At 56.6% G+C, this 19,808-nt stretch overlaps 2 protein-coding genes across 2 annotated transcripts; both read left to right on the plus strand.

Moving 5' to 3' along the window:
- The first annotated feature begins 7,515 nt into the window (after window positions 1-7,515).
- CRYBA2 (crystallin beta A2) lies at window positions 7,516-10,484 on the plus strand. Its single transcript, XM_005889669.2, has 4 exons — window positions 7,516-7,676; window positions 8,489-8,630; window positions 9,718-9,860; window positions 10,337-10,484. The coding sequence occupies exons 1-4, from the start codon at window positions 7,516-7,518 to the stop codon at window positions 10,482-10,484; spliced, it is 594 nt and encodes a 197-aa protein (XP_005889731.2).
- Window positions 10,485-15,276: 4,792 nt separating this feature from the next.
- FEV (FEV transcription factor, ETS family member) lies at window positions 15,277-19,143 on the plus strand. Its single transcript, XM_070380108.1, has 3 exons — window positions 15,277-15,495; window positions 16,239-16,313; window positions 18,557-19,143. Exons 1-3 carry the CDS (start codon window positions 15,444-15,446, stop codon window positions 19,141-19,143), a joined length of 714 nt encoding a protein of 237 aa, XP_070236209.1. The 5' UTR covers window positions 15,277-15,443.
- Window positions 19,144-19,808: the final 665 nt, after the last annotated feature.

Consider the following 19,808-nt stretch of genomic DNA (forward strand, 5'->3'; position numbering starts at 1 on the left):
AACCCTGCCCCCCCACAACATACAGTGTTTCACCAGTGGACTGGGGTCTGCCCCTGTGACAGAGAGCCACTGACTCTTCCCCTGCTTCCAGGGAGGGGGGACGGTGTCCGCAGACCTCCACCTCCCCATCCCCCCAAGACCCGCATTTCCTGGATGTGGCCGGGATCTGGCCTCTCCTCCTGGTCCCTCCTCCCCTGCCGGCCCAGGGGTGGAGTCTCCAGGCGCCAGGCAGACCTGCAGGTGCTGGGCTTGGGAGGGGGTGCTTAGCAGCTGGTGTTCGAAGCAGGGGGAGCACCCCTCCCCCTGCCTGCTCAAAGCCGGAGCCTGCTTCCTGTCATCCCTGTCAGCACCCTGGGCGGGGGAGGGGACAGGTAATGGAGGAAGTGGAAAAAAGGAAAGAGCACTTGGAGTGCGGCTGTAGGGGGAACTGGGAAATCACCGATGAGAAAGGGAGAGGGGAGAAGGATGCGCAAGACATGGGGGAATCCAAGCAGGAGCACTGAGGGACAGACCGTGGGTGCAGCCCAGTGGGTGTGGAAGATTTCAGAGTCCAGAGAGGCTGTATCCACCACCACCAACCCCAACCCCAGACTTGTGAAAGTGAGAGCTGGAGAGAGGCCAGAGACACAAAGAGGCAATGTGAGATAACAAGGGATGTACACTCCAGAGAGATGGAGGTATTTGAAGATGTTGGGTCAGAGGTCAGGGTAACCAGGGATGGAAGCTACCGTGTGTGTGTGTGTGTGTGTGTGTGTGTGTGTGTGTGTGTGTGTGTGTAGGAAGGGGAGCTATATGAAAACAGCCTCCATCCCAAGCTGTCATTGGGATGGGGAGATGCTACCCACAGCAAAGGAGAAAGAGGTGACTTCTACCTGAGCTGCAACTGTGATCCAGGGCTGGGGGGGAGGTGACACTCCTCTCTCAGGGACACCCGTATTGCCCCAGTAAAGGGCAGAAAGTGAAGAAGGGCAAAGCTCAGGCCACAGTGAGGAGTGAGGGGTGTGGGTCTGACTTTATCCCTCCCCCTTTCTCTCTTGGCCACCACTGGATAGACAGCTGCGGCAGCTGCCCCTGGCCCCACTGCCCAGGTGTGGGTTCTGCCCAGCCTTGGAACTTCTGGGTGTGGAGGCCGCCCAGGGTCTGTGTGAAGTGTGGGGACCCAGAGTGGAGGCTCTGGGTTGGGGGGGTGTTGTACACAAGCGCTAATCCCCAATCGGGCCAAGGCAGAACCAGAGCCTCACTGACCTTCTCGGAGATTAGTCCCCATGACAACAGTGGCAACTCGCCCCCTCATTCTGGCTAGGCCAGGTGTGTGTAAAGGGTGGGGAATGGAGGGGCAGGCAGAGGCTGGGGGAGGAGGGAAGGGAGTCTTCCTGAGGCATCACAGGATCACAGGAGTAAGGGTTGGGAGGCCCCTCCAGGATCAGCAGTTAGCTTAGTTTTCAGGTACAAAACTGTGGCCCCAAAAGAGGAAGTGACCCACCCAAGACCACATATGGAGCCAGGAAAAGCGCTGGGACCACAAGTCAGGTCTCTGGTTCCATCTGGAGAGCAGAGGACTGAGCAAAACAAAAGAAATAGGTATATCCCCCACCCTCCCCTCACTGAGCTCATCATTAGAGTGGCTCTAATAGGGTGAAGCAGGAAGGCTCCCCATTCTGAGAGCCAGGCTGCCTTCCACAGGGCATGTATTGGATGGGGGGACATATATGGGATGCAGAGGGGGGATGCAGCTAGGCTCACTGCCCTGACTCCTCCCCACAACCCAGCCCACCCCCAGGAGCAGGGGGCATGGGAGGGGAGCAACAGGACAGCAAAGACAGTTATAACCACAGCCACCACAACGGGAACAGTGAACATTTATTTGATGTGGGTCAGTGCTGGGTTTTACACGCATTTAAATCTTCACAATTTTAAAGGGAAAATTTGAGAAGTACAAGTTCATCCAGCTTATTAGCAGGGGAGCTTGGATTTGAACCCAGGACACTGCCCACACTCTTAACCCTCCAGTGTCTGTATGATCGTGACGGGGTGACTCTGATGACCGTGGAGTGGGTGGTATGCACAATGAAGGTCTAGGAGGCACCCAGCACGGTGGCTGAAACACCGTACATTTGACTAAATATTTAAGGAATAAAGGAGCGAACAAAAGTCTGCTGTCTGCCTGTAAATGAGCATGACTGTTGAGCCTAGGAGAGACCGTCCACATGGGACGCATGTGGGATCCGTCTGTGTGAATGTGTGCACGTGTGTGCCCTCTCCCTGCAAGCCCCGCGGTTCTGCTTCTGGGTGAGTGGGTGGTGGTGAAAGCTGCCCCCACCTCCCTGGATGGGGCCAGTTCTCCCATCCCTCTGAGGGCTAGAGAAGAGGCGCTCTGCTGACTGAGGGACGGGATGAGGAGTCTGTGTGGGAGGGGCTCTCACCCCTTCCGGACCCACCTCTTTCAGGCCCAGCTGTCAGACCCAGCCTGAGCTGCGCTGGTCTCTCACCCGTGTTATCTCTGTCTCCCAGGAGACTAGCCCTCACAGCCCCGGGGAAGGTGCTCATTGCCTGTTCCCTGCTCCCTCCCGATCTTGGGTGGGGGTGGGGAGTGGAGGAGCAGGGCTGCAAAGGAGGGGCTGGTGACAGGACAGGGTGGGGGAAGGCACCATTCACAGAATTTGCATCTGCAGTCACCAAAGCCCTGGCTGATTTGCCAGTGAAATGAAGGAAAGGGGTGGGAGCAGGCAGACTCGAGGACATTGGCCACCGGGCAGGGGCCCTCTCAGCTGCCCAGCAGTACTGTGAAGTGGGGCTGTTCAAGGGATGGGGCCCTATGTGAGGAGGGTGTCACTTCTCCAGGGATTCTCAGCACCTTTACCTGGGATGGAGACCTCAGTGAGAGTCCAGGGTTGCATTTGAGGGTTTCTTCGTCAGATCTACATTTCCCTGTATGGGATGGGCATCTGAGTGGGATCCAGGACCTCACTGAAGATACAGGACTGAGTCTTAGGGCTGCTCTGTGGGATCTTAGGGTGCTTCTGAGATGAGTGCTTTAGTAGAATCACGGAGAGGAGGAATCCGGAGGATTTCTTTGTGGGACCAAAGGTCCCTATATGAGACGAAGGACTGGATAGGGTGGCAAGTTCTCTTTAGGTAATGAGATCCTGATGAGATCTTGAGGTCTCTTGGATGTGTAGACCTGAGGACACTTTCTTTTTTTTTTTTTTTTGTCTACCTAACTCCCTCCTCCACCCCTTCCCCATGAGAGGCTGTGGATGTGGAGGAGGTAGGGGTGACGGTGCTGAGCTGGCAAACAAAGCCACCTGTGCATCCATCCTTCAGGAAGCCCTGAGCACAACTGATCTGGGAAAACAAACAGGACCAGCTGCTGGGGGGCGGGGTGCGGAAGGGGCTAGAGAGGAGTGGGTGGGGGAGGCTTGGGAGGCTGGAGATGGATCAGCTGGTGGAGGAAGGAAGCAGGAAGGGGGTCCCCAGTACCAGAAAGGGACAAGGATCCCAGAGCCCCATTCTAGCACTCCGGGCAGGGCTGCCCGACAACGCTTTTCCCTCAGGGGTTCATTCTTCCCTTTCTTGATGACTATGAGGACCACCAGAACCAGAGAGGGGTCTGGAGGGACGTGAGGAGCCTGAGAGAGGTCTAGAAATCCAGGCAAATGGCTATGGGCAGTGTTGGTAGCTATGCCCATTTCTGAGAAAACCGGTGAGGACAGGTAGAACTGAAAGCCATTGACTATAGTGTATCGGTGGTGGGACCTATACACCATTTTCCTGATGAGAGAACTGAGGCAGAGGAGGGAAGAGGCCAGCTAGTGCCTCACAGCCACTTAGTGCAGAGCCAAGACTAGATTTTAGGACTAGGAGATAAGCCATGACTATTCTCACACACAGGTCTCCATCGCAAATTCCAGCTGGAATTCTAACTTGGATCTCAACTGTGTTATCTCCCCTCAAGCCTTTGGACACACACAGATACACACACACACACCACACATCTCCTGTGGAATATGGTGATCCCACCAACACCTGGACTGGAAATTGCCCTCCCAGCCCCAGCTCCTGAACACACAGTGACTGGCCTCTGACAAACACCCCCGCACCCTCGGGACTAGCACTCACCGTCCGCGTCACTGACCAGCGCAGACGCACAGCCTGACGCACTCGCCTCCCGCGCCTCCAGACCTCAGCCTCCCATCAACTCCCACTTCCATTGCCCGCGCGGCTCTGGCCTTTGCGCGGGCGTTCCACCCAGCGCGGCCCGCGCGCCCCCCCTGGTGGCCGAGTCCAGACTTGCTGGATAGAGACCGGGGAGGAACAGAGAATGTAGAAGAGAGATTCTTTCGATCCCTCGCGTGTCACCATTGCGACAGCCCCACTTGTGAAACCGAGACCAAGTGCTTGGAGTGCTTGGAGTGCTTGGAGACGAAGAGTCTAGGACTGTTTCTTGCCTCTTTAGATATTGTGCGTTTCCCCTTTTCTTGGCTTGGGAAAAGTATACCCTATTTGACCACACCCCCTCTAGCACAGGGAGTCAGGGGACTGGGCGTGGTTCTGACCTCACCTGCAATCAAATTGGGGTTGTCCCTGCTCTGATTCCAAAACTTCCAAGCTGGACTTTACCCCCTGTGTTTTAGGGCCTTGTGCTTTTGGCCTTCACCTTCACACACATCGGGATCCTGGACAGCAATTTCTCAACAGTGAAAAGAGAGACTCAAGGGGGACCCCAATACCCCCATGCCTGTTCTCAGCATGCCAGAATTTCAAGACTGAGGAGGTTGGCAGGATGGGTGAAAGATCACCCCCAATTCACGGCAGCATTTCCTCTACACAACTTTCCCCGGGGACCTTTGGCCCAACCTGAGCACCCTGTCCACTCACTCATTTGAGACATTTTATTGAGCAACTTCTATGTGTCCTGGACTGTGCTAGGATGGAGAGAAACAACTGAAAACAAGAGTTACACAGACCCTGCCCCTGCCCCTTTAAATGGAGCTTACACTCTAGTACAAAAGGAAACACTCCGTACAGTCATCCACAGAAGATGAAAAAGACAACTTTACAGAATAATAAATGCTATAAAGAAAATAGGGTGATGTGAAGGACAGTAAATGTCAGGCACAGCATGACCCAGGTGATGAAAAAGGAGCCAGCACCATGCCAAGACCTTGTGACTAAGACACTCCAGGTAACAGGAACCGCCAATGCAGAGGCTCTGAGGCTGGAGTGAGGATGGCAGTTTTGAGAAAGCGTGGAAGACAGTGTGGTTTGACTTCTGAATCTGTAGCATCTGCATCTGGCCTGTGAGCCCCTTTAGTCACCAGAAGTTGGGTGGCAAAGCACTCCAGTCTTATCATGCTCTAACACTGGCTAGCTGTGTGGATTTGGAAAAGGCCCTGTGCCTCTGGGAGCCTCTTCCACATTTCCACATAGTAAGTTCATCCAAACTTACCATGTTGGACTTTTGAGCCTATAAGGGAAGCACTTGGTTCATGAGCAAAACGAAGTATTAGTTCCCTTCTTTCTCATCCCTACACTTCTTCTGGCATACCCCCTTCATTAAGGAAAATACAATTTTGCCAGAAACGTTTGTGGCTCGACAGCCATGATGGTTAGGAAATTCTGCTGCAAGTTGTAAGGAAATTTCTTTCCTGGAACTTGCCTTGGGGGTTCCAAGCCTTTCCCCTTAAATTTCTCCCTCCCCAGACCCTACCTTTCCCCTGCCCCCCCTCCCACAATGCAGTGGGTTTGGGGTTAAGAGCCTAGGAGGCCGAGTCGTGCCTACTCCCTGGAGTCGGACTCTTTGTGACCCCTCAGACTGTAGCCCGCCAGGTTCCTCTCTCCATGGGATTCTCCAGACAAGAATACTGGAGTGAGTTGCTATTTCCTACTCCAGGCGATCTTCCCATCATAGGGATCCTACCCCATCTCTTGTGTCTCCTGCATTGGCCGGTGGATTCTTTACCACTGCGCCACGTGGGAAATCAAGAGCCTAAGATCTGTAGTCAAAACGGAAACCCCAGGGTCACACTTCAGCTGGGCCACTTCTCAGTTGTGACACCTCCCGGACTGCGTCCAGGTGTTACCCTCTGGACCGCAGGATCTTCTGTGAAACGTCAGCCAACAGCAGCGTCTGCCTCAACAGATAGGTGCGATAATTAGTTGAGATCACTCACGTAAAAGCTCTGAGCGGAGGGTGTGACCTAGGCGCTCAATAATCAGCTGCTAGCTCTCAGGCTGAAGTTGAGGCCGGGGGTCCCAGACCCAGGAGCTCTGCCTGGTGGCAGGCCGCGTCGCAGTTACAGCCGCGCATCAGTCGAAAGCGTTTTTACCTACCTACTACAGCGCATCACTAAGCAGGCAGCATCACTAGGAACAAAGCTCGTGGAGATCGTGATGGAATTCCAGCTGAGCTATTTCAAATCCTAAAAGATGATGCTGTTAAAGTGCTGTACTCAATATGCCAGCAAATTTGGAAAACTCATCAGTGGTCACAGGAGTGCAAAAAGTCAGTTTGCATTCCAATCCCAAAGAAAGGTAATGCCAAACAGCGTTCAAACGACCGCCACTCCCTCAACGCTTTGTAAATCCGTGCCTTCCCCCGGGTGCTTCATTCCCTTCGCTCAGCGCCGTCTTGCGGCGAGTCTTGGTCATCGTCTCTTGTCCGCCGTCTTGCGGCGAGTCTTGGTCATCGTCTCTTGTCAGCACCATTCTTCAAGAAAACTCTGGGAGCTCTGGCGCGGAGTCTGGGAACTCGAGCTTGAGAGGAGCAGGGCCGCGATGGCCCACCTTCCAGGGAAAAGAGGACTGAGCTTCGTAGGAAGGTCGCTTGTGAAGAGACTTGTCTACTTCCTCCCTAGCGTCGCCCCAAAGAGAAGCCTCGACCTAGGGCTGAAGAAAAGGTGGAGTTTAGACGCTGGGAAGAGCTTCAGCATCTCGAGTCGGGATAGCGCGGTTTTAGCGGGATGGTCACAGGGTGGCCTGGCACCTCTATCCCTGAGGATCTGGGCCAGTGAGGGTGCGCCTTGCCTGGCTCAGGCCCCCCAGAAAGAAAAAGCGGAGTCAGCCTCGGCTGTGGCGGGCCCCGGACGTGTGTCTCAGCACTTTCTATTGTCATCCCCGAGGGCTGGGGCCAGGTCAGCGGCTGCGGGAAAGGCCTCGGCCCCACCCCCACGCCCGGGGACACCAGAGCTGACCTCAGCCTGCCCGCTGACTCAGCTCCCCCTACCCGGGCGGGAGAGGGTGCGGGGAGGGGGCGAGGCCTGGTATAAAGCCCCGCACGCCCAGCCCTCGCGCAGCCTCTCCATTTCCGTCGGTACCGCGCTCGCCCACCTACCTGGTGAATATTCGGAGCTGGGGCGGGGTCTATTTGGGCGGGGAGGGCGAGATGGGAAAGAGCTGCTAGCAGCTCGGGTCCAAACCGCGGGTCCTTCACCTCCCACCGGGATCGGGCGGGTCTGGGCCGGGAGGGGGCCCTGGGGACGCTGAGCGCCTTGTCCCGTCCTTGTCCACAGCGCCATGAGCAGCGCCCCGGCGCAGGGTCCCGCGCCCGCCAGCCTCACGCTCTGGGATGAGGAGGACTTCCAGGGCCGCCGCTGCAGGCTGCTGAGTGACTGCGCCAACATCGGCGAGCGCGGAGGCCTGCGCCGGGTGCGCTCGGTCAAGGTGGAAAATGGCGCGTGAGTGATGCCCCCGGCATGGTTGGGCTGGGTTGAGAGGCGCCAGGCTCCCCTGGCCCAAGCTCCGAAACTGGGACCTTGACTCCCAGCCCTCCATTCCCCAGACTGTAGAGAAACCCTGCCTGAGAGAGACCCACCAAGATGGAAAAACCCTAGGTGTCCTCAAAACTCCCCACCAGCCCCAAGACAAATCACGAGACAGACTGTATCCTCGTGCGAGCCAAAGGGATAAAGGCAAGAAGCAACCCTTGGCAGGACTCCGTGAGGCCAGCTTGAGCCCTGAAGGGGTTAGTTCACAGCATAGTTTTGTCCTCTCCAAAGTTAGATGTCTCTAAGCTTCTTTTAACAACAACAACAACAAAAAGCCAAGTCCCTTCCACTCCCCCCACCCTGGCTTCCTAGAGACGGCCCTCGGGAAAGCTGAGGTCCCAGAGCTATTACAGTTTGTTGCTATCACAGGTTGCTACCACAGGTTAGGGGCTCCCTACACCTACATTTGCGGGGACCTATCCTTGAGGTAGACATGTTTGTTCGAGTGATTCTCATAGACTGGAAAATTCTTTCCAGCCTGGGAGCCCTGAGCTGGAATCCTGGACCCCTCCAGCCCCAGATAGCAGCCGGCTTTGGGTTTCTAGCCTCTAGAGGGACTGGGTTGCCTTGGGATGAGAGTGTCAAGGGAAGGGCCTGGGGTGGAGGAAAAGATTGGTTTTCCTAGCAAGCAAGGGGGTGTGAGGCTGGAGGGTGGGGGTTGGGGAGAGAGGAATGAATGAGGCTGGAGCAGAGGCCTCCCAGCTTCCCTTATCTTCCCCCAGTTGGGTGGCCTTTGAGTACCCTGACTTCCAAGGACAGCAGTTCATTCTAGAGAAGGGTGACTATCCTCGCTGGAGTGCCTGGAGCGGCAGTGCCGGCCACCACAGCGACCAGCTGCTCTCCTTCCGGCCAGTGCTCTGCGCGGTAAGCACAGCCCTCCCCCTCCTCCCCTGCAGCCTAGCTCCAGGTCCTGGCTCCACCACAGCACCTGGGAAAGACCATCCACTCAGTGTACAGGGGTGTGTAAACACAACTCCTAGACGGGTAGTAGCGGCATTACTTCTCAGAACCAGAGAGTTCTCCAAAAGTTTAAAATGTGGGCTAAACCAGGCGTCAGAAATCAGCACCATGGACAGCGCCACAACCGTGAAGGTCTTGAGCTCCATTTCTCACTTCCAGTCCTCCATACTCATCAGCGAGCGCTTTTGTTTTCACACAGCCCTGTGAGGTCGGGGTAACTGTTGTTAACCTTATACATTGGTGTGGAAATGGGGCTCGAAGGGCAAAGTGGTTTACCTCTGCTCACAAAACTTAACATGCAGACAAGACTAGAACTCAATCAGGGATCAAGGTTGGAAAAGGGATGGTCTGGGTGTGTATGTTTCGGGGAGGGGGGGAAAGGGTTGTTAGTGAATCAAATATACTGGAGGGGAGGATCTGGGGCTGTGGGGTGGAGGACAGAGAGCAGGTACTGACTCAGGCCAGGTTCTCCATTCCAGGAAGCCAAGGAGTCCTGCAGGGAGAAGGTCCTGGGACAAGGGGAGCCCAGACTCAACAAACACTGATGATTCTGCCATCACTCTTTGCTGGGTCCTACCCTATGAGTGGCTATGCCCAGGGTCCTGGGCAGGGGAGTGGATAGTCAATGAGACCTTTGGGAAACTGTCTTGCATAGTGGGCCAGATTTCTCTTAGGACCTCTAATTTTCCTCCGGCAAAACAGGTCCATGTCACAAGATTCTTTATTTTTGACCTGGAAGGGTCTCTGGAAATCCCCCTTCTAGTCTCACCACCCCAATCCAAAGCCATAGAAGGGACCAGGCTTGGGACTTCTGAGCACCCCAGCTTCTCAGACTGATATGGAGCTGATGGAGTGAACTCTGGGTGTGCTTGTAGACACTGTCTTCACTGCTTGTGTTGGGCAGGAGGACTGGAGGAGTGGGGCTGAGAATGTATCCATTAGCACCTCTTTGGAGGGTCTGACCTGTCCACTTCCCCTTCTCGTTCCTCAGAACCACAGTGACAGTCGTGTGACACTGTTTGAGGGGGAAAACTTCCAGGGCTGCAAGTTTGAACTCAATGATGACTACCCATCCCTGCCTTCCATGGGCTGGGCCAGCAAGGATGTGGGTTCCCTCAAAGTCAGCTCTGGAGCGTGAGTCCTGGGCCTGCAACAGGGGAGTAAAGCAGGGAGGCAATGGGGACCAGGGAGGAGGGTGAGGAAAGGTGACAGTGCTAAGAGACACAATGAACATACATGTTGGGGGATGGGGGATTGGAGGAGTGAGGTCGTGGGAGACTTAGAGGCAAGGGGAAGTGAGATGATGGAGAAGATGGGGAAGGCGGGGGCAGGTAATAGGGGAATAGGAGTCAGGGGAGCAGTGTGGGGTAGAGGAAGGAATTGAAAACCTGAGTGAGGAGGCAATGGAGGGTGGGAATAGGCGATGAGAGGAGGAAGATGTTAGGAAGACCTGGAGCAGTAGACAGGGCAGGGAGAGACCATGTAGGGAAAACTGAAGCCATGATTTTGGAGGTGGGAATTGGGAGCTGAGAAAGGAGGACCGGCAATGGAGACATCACTGGGGGTGGGGGCAGAGCCTACTTATCACCCCTGTGCCTTCACTCATCTAGGTGGGTGGCCTACCAGTATCCGGGCTACCGGGGCTACCAGTATGTGTTGGAGCGGGACCACCACAGTGGGGAGTTCCATAACTACAGCGAATTCGGCACGCAGGCCCACACCGGGCAGCTGCAGTCCATCCGGAGAGTCCAGCACTAAGTTTCACAGCCCCAGCGCCTCCCCTGAGGACCCTCAATAAAGGCTCCTGAACCTGCCTGCCCCTCTTGCCTCCTTCTCGGTGCCTTGCTTTGTGATCTTCACCCTCATCTTTCTAAGAGTCTTTCTCTGCCAGCCTAACCTTTCCTTTGGGCTCCAGGATCCTTGACTATGGAGCCTACACTGGCTTAGGATCTAAGTGGCTGAGATGGGGCTGAGATGAAACTGCTGTTAACCATCCTGAGGAACTTGTTAAATACAGCCAGCCCCACACCTCTCCATGATAGAGACCTATCAGCTTGGACCAGGGGGTCCTGCTAGCCCAGATAGCACCTTTGCCATCCCCTGGTTTGAGTGCACACGATGCCATGGCAGGGCTCGTAGCTGAATTTCAACCTTCACACAGCCCCCCTGGGCCAGGCACCATCATACAGGGCAGGGCGTCCTTAACTCTGTGCAGGAGCCCCTTTGGGCTCCTCTCTAACCCCCACACCTCACAGGCATTTCCAGCCTTTCTCTTCATCCTGGCTCCCTATCCAGCCTGAGGGAAACTTGCACCCATTTCCCAGTTATGTAGAATCTCCGCCAGACAGAGCAAGGGTGTGAGAGGGGTAATTGGTGGGAGGTCCCACTGCCTTCTAGGGGAGACATCCTATCTCTAAGCTGAGCCTCAGACCCTTTGAATAGCAATCCTTCATGTGGTAGTGAACTCAAGCATTTTACAAAACATCTTCATACCTTGCCTCTCGGCTGTCTCAAACAACTCCCTCCTCATTCTTCCTTCCCACTCTTCAGAAGACCCGTGAGCTGGAGAGACCACCCCCAAGTCACTGACCACAGCGGGCCTGCGTTCTGGGGTAGGTGGTAGAAGCTCATAGCCATGTTTTGGGGGCTGAGTGTGGTAGCAGCCATTAGAGTCCATGGCACTAGTATAGCTTCTTCCTAGTTCCCTCTTTGACCCAGTTTATGATCATCTCAGCCCCATATAGGCAGGATATTCAAGACCCTTGGGATGCCCTTCATCCTGTCCCTCAGGGATGCTTGAGTTTTCAAGCCCCTAGTGGATATAGCCACAGGGAGGGTTGGCCCAGATCATTGCCTCTGTCTGGGAGAGTCAAGGCAATGTTGAAGAAAACTCAGACTTGGACCTGGGCAGTTTCAGGGGCCCAGCTGGGCAAAGTTAGGCATCAGCTCCCTTGGGAAGACTCCCCGGACCAGAAGTCAGAACACCTGGGACCCAGCCACATAACATACCCGAGCCTCAATTCCCTCACTTGGAAACTGGAGCTGCAGATTCCTGCCTTGTCTCTCTCACAGGACAAGGATTGTGAGGATTCAAGGAGAACCCCCTGAAAATGCTTGTGATTCAGAAAAGCACTAGGACAGTTACCATAGGCCCTGCCTTCCCCCATGGATCTCAAGGTTGGGTCAGAGGACCAAGGACAGAGTTCTAGATAGAGTATGAATTCTGCTTTATACCTGGATGGGTTTGAGAGTCCATGGCCCTTCTTGCATTTAATCCTCCTAACAGTTTCCATTCTTCACCAATTTCACCAATGCAGAAACTGGAACTCCTCAGAGAAGGAGAAGCCTTAAATGGATGAGGTTATCTATTTAATTGGTGACAAAGCCAGGACCTGAACACAGGGCTTCTGACCCCAAATCCAGGCTGTTAAGTGGAGGCTGATCTGAGCTGTGGTCAAAAGCCTCAGGCCTCAGCAGAGCCCCAAACCTCTGTGGCCTCCAGAGGAGTCTGGGGTTCCTGCATGGTCACAGGCTCCTACCTGTGACCTATTACCTCGAGGGTTGGTAACAGTAACAGCTACATATATGCAGCTTTATCTGAGCACTCAGCATGTTATATAAGCCTAATAATTCTGTATAGTTTGTATTCTAATCCCTATCTAACAGATGAAGAGACTAAGGTACAGAGGTGATGTAATTTTCTCCAAAACCACACAAACTAGAAAATGGAAGAGTTGAGCCCAGACCCAGGCAAACTGGCCTCAGGGCCCAGCAAGTCATCTCCCCCACCACCTGCTTTGGGGCAGGCAATGGGCAAAGGGAGATCTGGGGTCCTCCATCAGCTGAACTGCCCTCCCTCCAGGAAGGTCCATGGTTACCAAAAACACCCAGCAAGATGCCTTCGGGAACGCAGTGTGACGCTGATCAGGGTGCACCCTGTCTCTAGGTCTCAGTGTCCCCACCTGTACAATGAAGGAGTCGGGGGAGCTAATATTTGTTGCAGCCGTTGCCAGCATGGATGGACCTTCTAGGTTTTCTTAGACCCTGGGGTCCAACTCTGCTCTCCACACCAGCAACTAAAGAGAAGGAGGCACAGATGCCAGGCTGGGCCTGGGTGTTTTCATCTTGCGTGCTTAGTCGTTCAGTCATGTCCAACTCTTTGAGACCCTTTGGACTGCAGCCTGCCAGGCTCCTCTGTCCATGAAATTTTCCAGGCAAAAAGAGTGGAGTGGATTGCCATTTCATTCTTTAGGGATCTTCCTGATCCAAGGATTGAACTTGCATCTCGCAGGGATCCATGTCTGCCGAGTCTCTTGCATTGCAGGCAGATTCTTTACCCACAAAGCCACCAGGGAACCACCTTCCCATCCTCCTGTTCTGGGCAGGCTGATGGGATGTGCAGAACCCGGTGGAACCCACACCCTGTCAGGTGGGAGGTGATGGTGGAAGCTGCCTAGACCTGCTCATTGGTTGCACTCAGCTAAAGGTCAAAGGGGATGGAAAAAGTCATCTCATTTCTAGGGATGCAGCCAAGATCCACATGAGGTCGGGGCTCACCCATCACTCCCTCACAAAGTCTTCCGAGAGCCCACCCATGCCTTCAGCCCCTCAGTCCTCAGGGAGGTGAAGCAGAGCCTGAGGTGTTGGTTCTTCACCAGCTCGGACCTGGGATGTCTGGACAGACCCCCACTCTAAGTGCCTCTCCTTTCGCCCTCAGCTTTCTGCTGAGACCATTAAATGAGTGAAACTTTCTGCCTCCCCACTCTTGCAACGCTCGTCTCCTGCTTCTCATATTCTATCTGGGGAAGTCACAGAAGGCTTGAAGGAGAGGGAGTAAGACTTTGGCCCCACCCTCAAGACGCTCTGCTCCTTCGAAGCCCTGAATTTTGTCCCCAGCCAGCATCCCAACTGCTCATCTTTTCCCCACAGGATTCCACCTCCACATCCTGAAGCCTCCATCCATATCCCTTGAGGATCCTCTAGGGTCCTGGGATTCCCCCATTTCCTCCCACACTCCTCCTTGGCTCCTTCTGATTTTTGTACCCTCCACCAGGAAGGAGGAACAACCCAGCAGTCACAGCAAGTAAAGAATGCGCAGGTCCCCACCTCAAGCTGGACTTCCCAGCCATTCTCAGTCAGGCACCCCAGGACCAGGGATCTTACTGGTAACCTGCTCGCTCCAATCCAAGTGCCCTGAAGTCCAGGCCTCCTGTCTCCTCAAGTCAAGCAGTGGGAAAGAAAGGCTTTGCGTTTACCAGTTCTGCCTGGAGTCACCAGGTGCTGTATGGCTGCAGGTGGTGCTCCGGACCCAGAGCCTCATTTTCAGCCAGCATCCCTCCAGATGCACTTCTCCAGAGCCAGGAAGCCTCACCTGTACCCAGAGACTCCAGGCCACCACCTGGAACCACATACCCGCCTTTGTCCCTTTCCCAGAGTGGATTTACTTCCACTTTCCCCCGGTTGGGGGCCTTGTACAGTACACCTGTTTTCACTCCTCTTCTGCTAGAGCAAGGTGTCAATTGTAGCCTAGTTCAGGGATAATCAAGAGTAGTTGTTAGGGTAGATGGTTAAGCTGGGATGACAAGAGATGGGCAGAGATAGGAGAGAAGTGGTTATGGTGGGTGGGAATGGAAGGAAGATCACGAGTCTACCATATGCCATAAATTAGTGGGAACAAATCAATGAGAAAAGGAAGGGAAAGAGGTAGAGAGGAGACAGAAGGGGAGATGGGGAGAGGAGGAGGAGGAGAGACTAAGTGAAAGAAGGAAAGACTTAGAAAAGGAGAGGAAGGCAACCCACTAAAAGTTGTAAGGGAGACACCCCAGTGATGGCCCAGGGGCCTGGGAGCCCTGGAAAGACAGGAAACCTGGGGAAACAAGAGGGAATCAGTGAAGGAGATCGGGTCTTTAGGGAAGAGCAGAGAGTGGAGGAGGAGGAGGCAGAAGAAGCGAGGATGGAGGGGGGCAGATAAAGAGAGCAACGGCTGCCGACCCGGAGCGCAGAGACAGGCGAGAGGGAGGGAAGCGGAAATTTAAAAGTGAAGATGCAGATAACGCAGCCTGGAGACGGGAACCCGGGTAGGGGTGGGGGGAGGAAGGGGAGGAGAGTGGAGCAGTGAGGTGGGGGGAATGGATGAAGAGGAGTGAGCCTCCTCCTCCCCGCGTTGTGGCCCCGGGGGTCCGAGGTGGGGCCGGGGTAGTCCACCCCGTTGCTGTTTGCTCAGAGTCAGGGAGGCGGAAAAGAAATGGGCTCCTGACCCCTATCAGAGCGCCAGGCCCAGGCCCATCCCCCGCGCGTCTCCCGGGTTGCGGGGTGCGGGGGGCTGCCTGGTGCGCTTGGCTGCCGCGCTGCACGTCGGAGACTTTATTGCGATGGGGCGATAAGAGGGGCGGGGGCGGGGTCCGGGGGGGCCGAGGCGGCAGCTCTTTAATTAAAACGGAAATTGCGGCCCCTGCCCGCGCTGGGGGCCGGAGGGTTCCGAACAGCCTGGTAGCTGGGAGCGTCGCTCCAGGACCCCCCCTCCCCCGCACCCCACATCCCCCGCCACACTCGGGCAGCCCCCTCCCGCCCGGTCCTGCTGGACCCAGCGCCGCCTTCTTCTCCTTGTCACCTCGGTCGCCTCGGGCGGGGATCTGTGCCCCAGAGCTCAAAGCCTGACGCGATCCCCCCCTCTCCCATTCCCCCCCCCCACCTCCCACCACCCAGTTCCTGGCGGCGATGAGACAGAGCGGCGCCTCCCAGCCCCTGCTGATCAACATGTACCTGCCAGGTACCAGGGACCAGCTGGGGGCTGGAGGCACCGGGACCCGGGGCGGGAAATCTGGGTTAGGGCTTGGGACGGGGATGCTGGGGTCCAAGGGAAGGGGGCGCGGTCCAGAGACTCGGATCGCTGGCAGAACTGAGCCAGCTAGGGCATCAGGAAACCTTAAAAGCAGGTGGAGCGCTTTGAGGTTTAAGTGTGAGGTCTAGAGGACTTGAAGTGAGCACACTGAGAGCCTGGAAAGCCAGGAGCTCCGGCTCCGGGGGCTGAAAGAGCCTGGTAGGGGAGCAGGGGTCTTCAGTGTAGCAAGGGACTGAGTGTGAGTGCAGTGTTGGGAGGCTGTGGTCAGCCGGGCGTGGCCCTAGCGCCCTCGTGGCTCCTCACCTCCGAGCTCCGAGCGTTCCCACCAGCCCAGCCTTCCAGGCGTCCTCTCCTCTCCGGTGGGCTCTGCGCGCTCCAGATCGGCTGGCGCAAACCCCGCTCGGCTTTATAAGGCTCCCGCCGGCCCGTTCGGAAAGCGGATTTCCTTTTTCCTGGACGCGTTTCCTGACTTGGGCGTTATGGAGGGGCTCCGCGCGGCGCGCGCCGGGGCCAGGCTCCGGGAGGAGGAGCCGGACGGATAGGGCCCCCAGCCTCTCGCCCGGGAACCATGGCACGCCCCTCTTCCTCCTTGAGCCTTGGCCTCGGGGTCTTTCGGTCAAGTCGGCAACCTCCGCCTGGATCCGCTTGACTCTTCTCTCTTGCTGCCACAGATCCCGTCGGAGACGGTCTCTTCAAGGAAGGAAAGAGCCCGGGTTGGGGACCGCTGAGCCCAGCGGTACAGAAAGGTGAGCTGGCCGCCGGAGTGTACGGGCAGAGTCGAGGATGGGGTCCCGGGGCACGCACCGCATACCGACAGGCGCCACTGTCACCCCAACGGCGGTTGGGAGCGATGTGGAACGCTGGGCTTTGGGAAACGGCGGCTCCGGGCCTGGTTGTGGGGAGACTGGCGGGGATGGTGGTGAACATTCATTTGGCCTTTGGCTCTGGTACCTTCTGAGACCCAGTGTTGACTCTGCAGGCCAGGGCAGGCTGAGAAGATCCTGCCGCCCCCACCCCACCCCGCCCCACCCCTTTTCAGCTGGGAATATTTCTCTCCTGCTCTGGTGCTTGGTGTCCTTTCCCTACTGGCAGCAGGAGCACAAGGCTTGACACCACCCAGCAAGGTGACCCCGGAGAAGTACTCTCAGGCCACTCCAGGCTGAGTCACCATTAGCACCAGGGCCAGCGCCCACCTGCCTCACTGGCCTGGCCAGCCGGGCTCTGTGAGCCAAGTCCTCTAGGCCATTTCAGTTGATTTCCAGCTTCCGCCATCCGCCCTTGGCTGGTCGCTAAATTACCCTTGGCTTTGCCATGTTGGCAGCAGGACCTGGCTGACCTACCAGGTAAAGCCTCCCCACTGGTCCCTGCCCAGTTGGTACCCTGTGCGTAGTCACTCAGTCATGTCCGACTCTTTGTGACCCTTTGGACTATAGCCCGCCAGGCTCGTCTGTCCATGGGATTTTCCAGGCATGAATTAGTGGAGTGGGTTGCCATTTTCTTCTCCAGGGGATCTTCCCGAACCAGAGACTGAAGGTGAATCTCCTGTGTCTCCTGCATTGCAGGCAGATTCTTTACCAGGGGAAGCCCCACAGTTGGTACCCTAGATCTTATCAAGTGACCAATAATTACCATGACCAGAAAAACAAGGCCAGCGACTGCTTTATCTAAAAGGGAACACAACACCCAGCCGGAATGAGTTTCCAAGCCTCTACACCTCTCAGTACCAGATGCACATTTCCCCCACCCCTTGCCATGCTTCTGACCTTAAAATTCAGTCCTCCTGACCTGGAGCCAGGGAGCCCCTCCCAGAGCTGGTGTGGAAGGATTGGGGTCGAAATTATGTGGAGGGCAGCATCTGGGTTCTGAGGAAGTCACTGAAAAAAGAAGAGAGCTTCACCAGGCTCAATTTAAAACAATAACCAGACAACTTCAAGGAAAATCCATTTTATTCTAAAACTGTGTGTATGTATATGTGCCGGTAGGTGCAAGGACTGGGGTGGGTGGGGGTGGGCTGGTGGGGAGGGGTGGTTAATTCTATCAAGATTTTTCTCTGCTTGTCTGACTGAGGCTCCAAGACAGAGAAACAGGAGTTCTCACTACCCACTTATCTGGGAAAACCTCCTGGCCCTTTCTAGCAACCCTGAAAATCTGGACAGGGCAGAAGGGCCTGGAGATTGGCCAAAGATGGGGCAGAGGCAGGGAGCCAAGCACAGAAGCGTCTGGGTCTCCTCTCTTGAGAGCTGTGTATCATGTCCCCAGGGAACTGTGACACCTTGGTACGCTGGGAATCCTGCCTGTTTCAGAAAAAAAAAAAGGCTGAACTGGAGTAGCCCCAGCACCAGATGCTGGCAAGGGTGGGAGACTTTAGAGGCTGCCGTTCCTCTCACACTTAGGGAGCCACTGTCCCCATCCCAGTCTGACATGGTATGGCAAGGAAGCCAGACATCACCTCTTCTTCACTTCAGGCAGAGGGTCCAAGTGTATGCCTTGTCTCTTGGGCCGAGTGATCCTGCTGCAGGCCGACTTCTTCCCTTTGGATCTCTGGACGTGGTCCAGCAGGATGTGGCCAGCTAACCGCCTATGTAGGCTACCCCGAGCGGTTGTGCAGGCTCTGCACCGAGTAAGGGCTCTCAGGCCGAGGGTCTGACATTCCGCCTTCACTTACCTCCAAAAGCCCTGTGCCTTGGAGTACCGCTGCCCCCACATGGAACAAGTGATGCTCTCCCTTCACTCCCTAATTCTTACAAAGCTGTGCGCCCTGGGGTTGTGTTTCCATTGTGCGAAAGCGCGGTACTGCCTAGGGACGGCTTTACTGACCATCTCCTCCCTGGTCAGCCACTCAGCTGGACGTGCCCTTTTCCTCCCTGACACCGATCCCCACATCCGACTTGCGGGGGAGGGGGGTGAGTGGTGGGTTCTCACACCCCACCTCTTCCCCGCCGCTCGCCTCCCTCATTCCGCCTGTGGTTGACCGCCCCCTTCCCCACAGGCAGCGGCCAGATCCAGTTATGGCAGTTTCTGCTGGAGCTGCTGGCTGACCGCGCCAACGCCGGCTGCATCGCCTGGGAGGGCGGCCACGGCGAGTTCAAACTCACCGACCCGGACGAGGTGGCGCGGCGCTGGGGCGAGCGCAAGAGCAAGCCCAACATGAACTACGACAAGCTGAGCCGCGCGCTGCGCTATTACTACGACAAGAACATCATGAGCAAGGTGCACGGCAAGCGCTACGCCTACCGCTTCGACTTCCAGGGCCTGGCGCAGGCCTGCCAGCCGCCCCCCGCTCACGCCCACGCCGCCGCCGCCGCCGCCGCCGCGGCCGCGGCCGCCCAGGACGGCGCGCTCTACAAGCTGCCGGCCGGCCTGGCCCCGCTGCCCTTCCCTGGCCTCTCCAAACTCAACCTCATGGCCGCTTCGGCCGGCGTCGCGCCCGCCGGCTTCTCCTACTGGCCGGGCCCGGGCCCCGCCGCCACGGCCGCCGCCACCGCTGCGCTCTACCCTAGCCCGGGCTTGCAGCCCCCGCCCGGGCCTTTCGGCGCGGTGGCCGCGGCCTCGCATCTGGGGGGCCATTACCACTAGACCGGGCGCCCCGGGGGCCTCTCCCAGCCTCCGGGAGCCTCGCTCAATTCCACCCACATACGGGAGAGGGGGCCGGGGCCTCCCCTCCGTTCTTTCCAGCTCAGATTTAATTCCACCCGCTGCACCCAGCCCCGGGGGGAAGGGACTGACGTCGCCTCAGTCTTCCTTTACCACGGGATTTGCCCCCGCCTCGTCCCTCAGCCCCCGAGGGAGGGTGACTGTGCCCCCACTTCTAACCTTCTAGACTCCAGGTCCCTGCGTCTCTCCGGATTTTCCCTCCCCTCCGTCTGTGCTTCCCTCTGGCTCCTGGAAGCCCCTTCGATATGACCCCTCTCTCGAATTCCAAATCTTTTCTCATGCCCAACCCCCCCACCACCACCCCCGGCCCCTCGATGCCCAGCTCAGTCCACCTTCTCCTCTCCCGGCACCTCACACACTTCTAGGTAGCTTCCAGGCCCCCTTCCTCCCCACCCCCAACCCTCCCGCAGTACTGCGGTGTGTTTCTATTCCCTTCCAGACCTATTAAAGCTCCGAAGCTCCCCGCTGCCTCCTCTCTCTGTTCGTAGCTGCCCCAGAAACTTGGGGGGGGGGGCGGATAGGGGCAGGGGTAGGGGCAGAAAGGTAACCAGACGCCCAGCTCAGGCGTGCGCAGAAAGGCCTGGCAA

The sequence above is a fragment of the Bos mutus genome, chromosome 2 (assembly GCF_027580195.1).
Source record: "Bos mutus isolate GX-2022 chromosome 2, NWIPB_WYAK_1.1, whole genome shotgun sequence".
Classification (NCBI taxonomy): Eukaryota; Metazoa; Chordata; class Mammalia; order Artiodactyla; family Bovidae; genus Bos; species Bos mutus.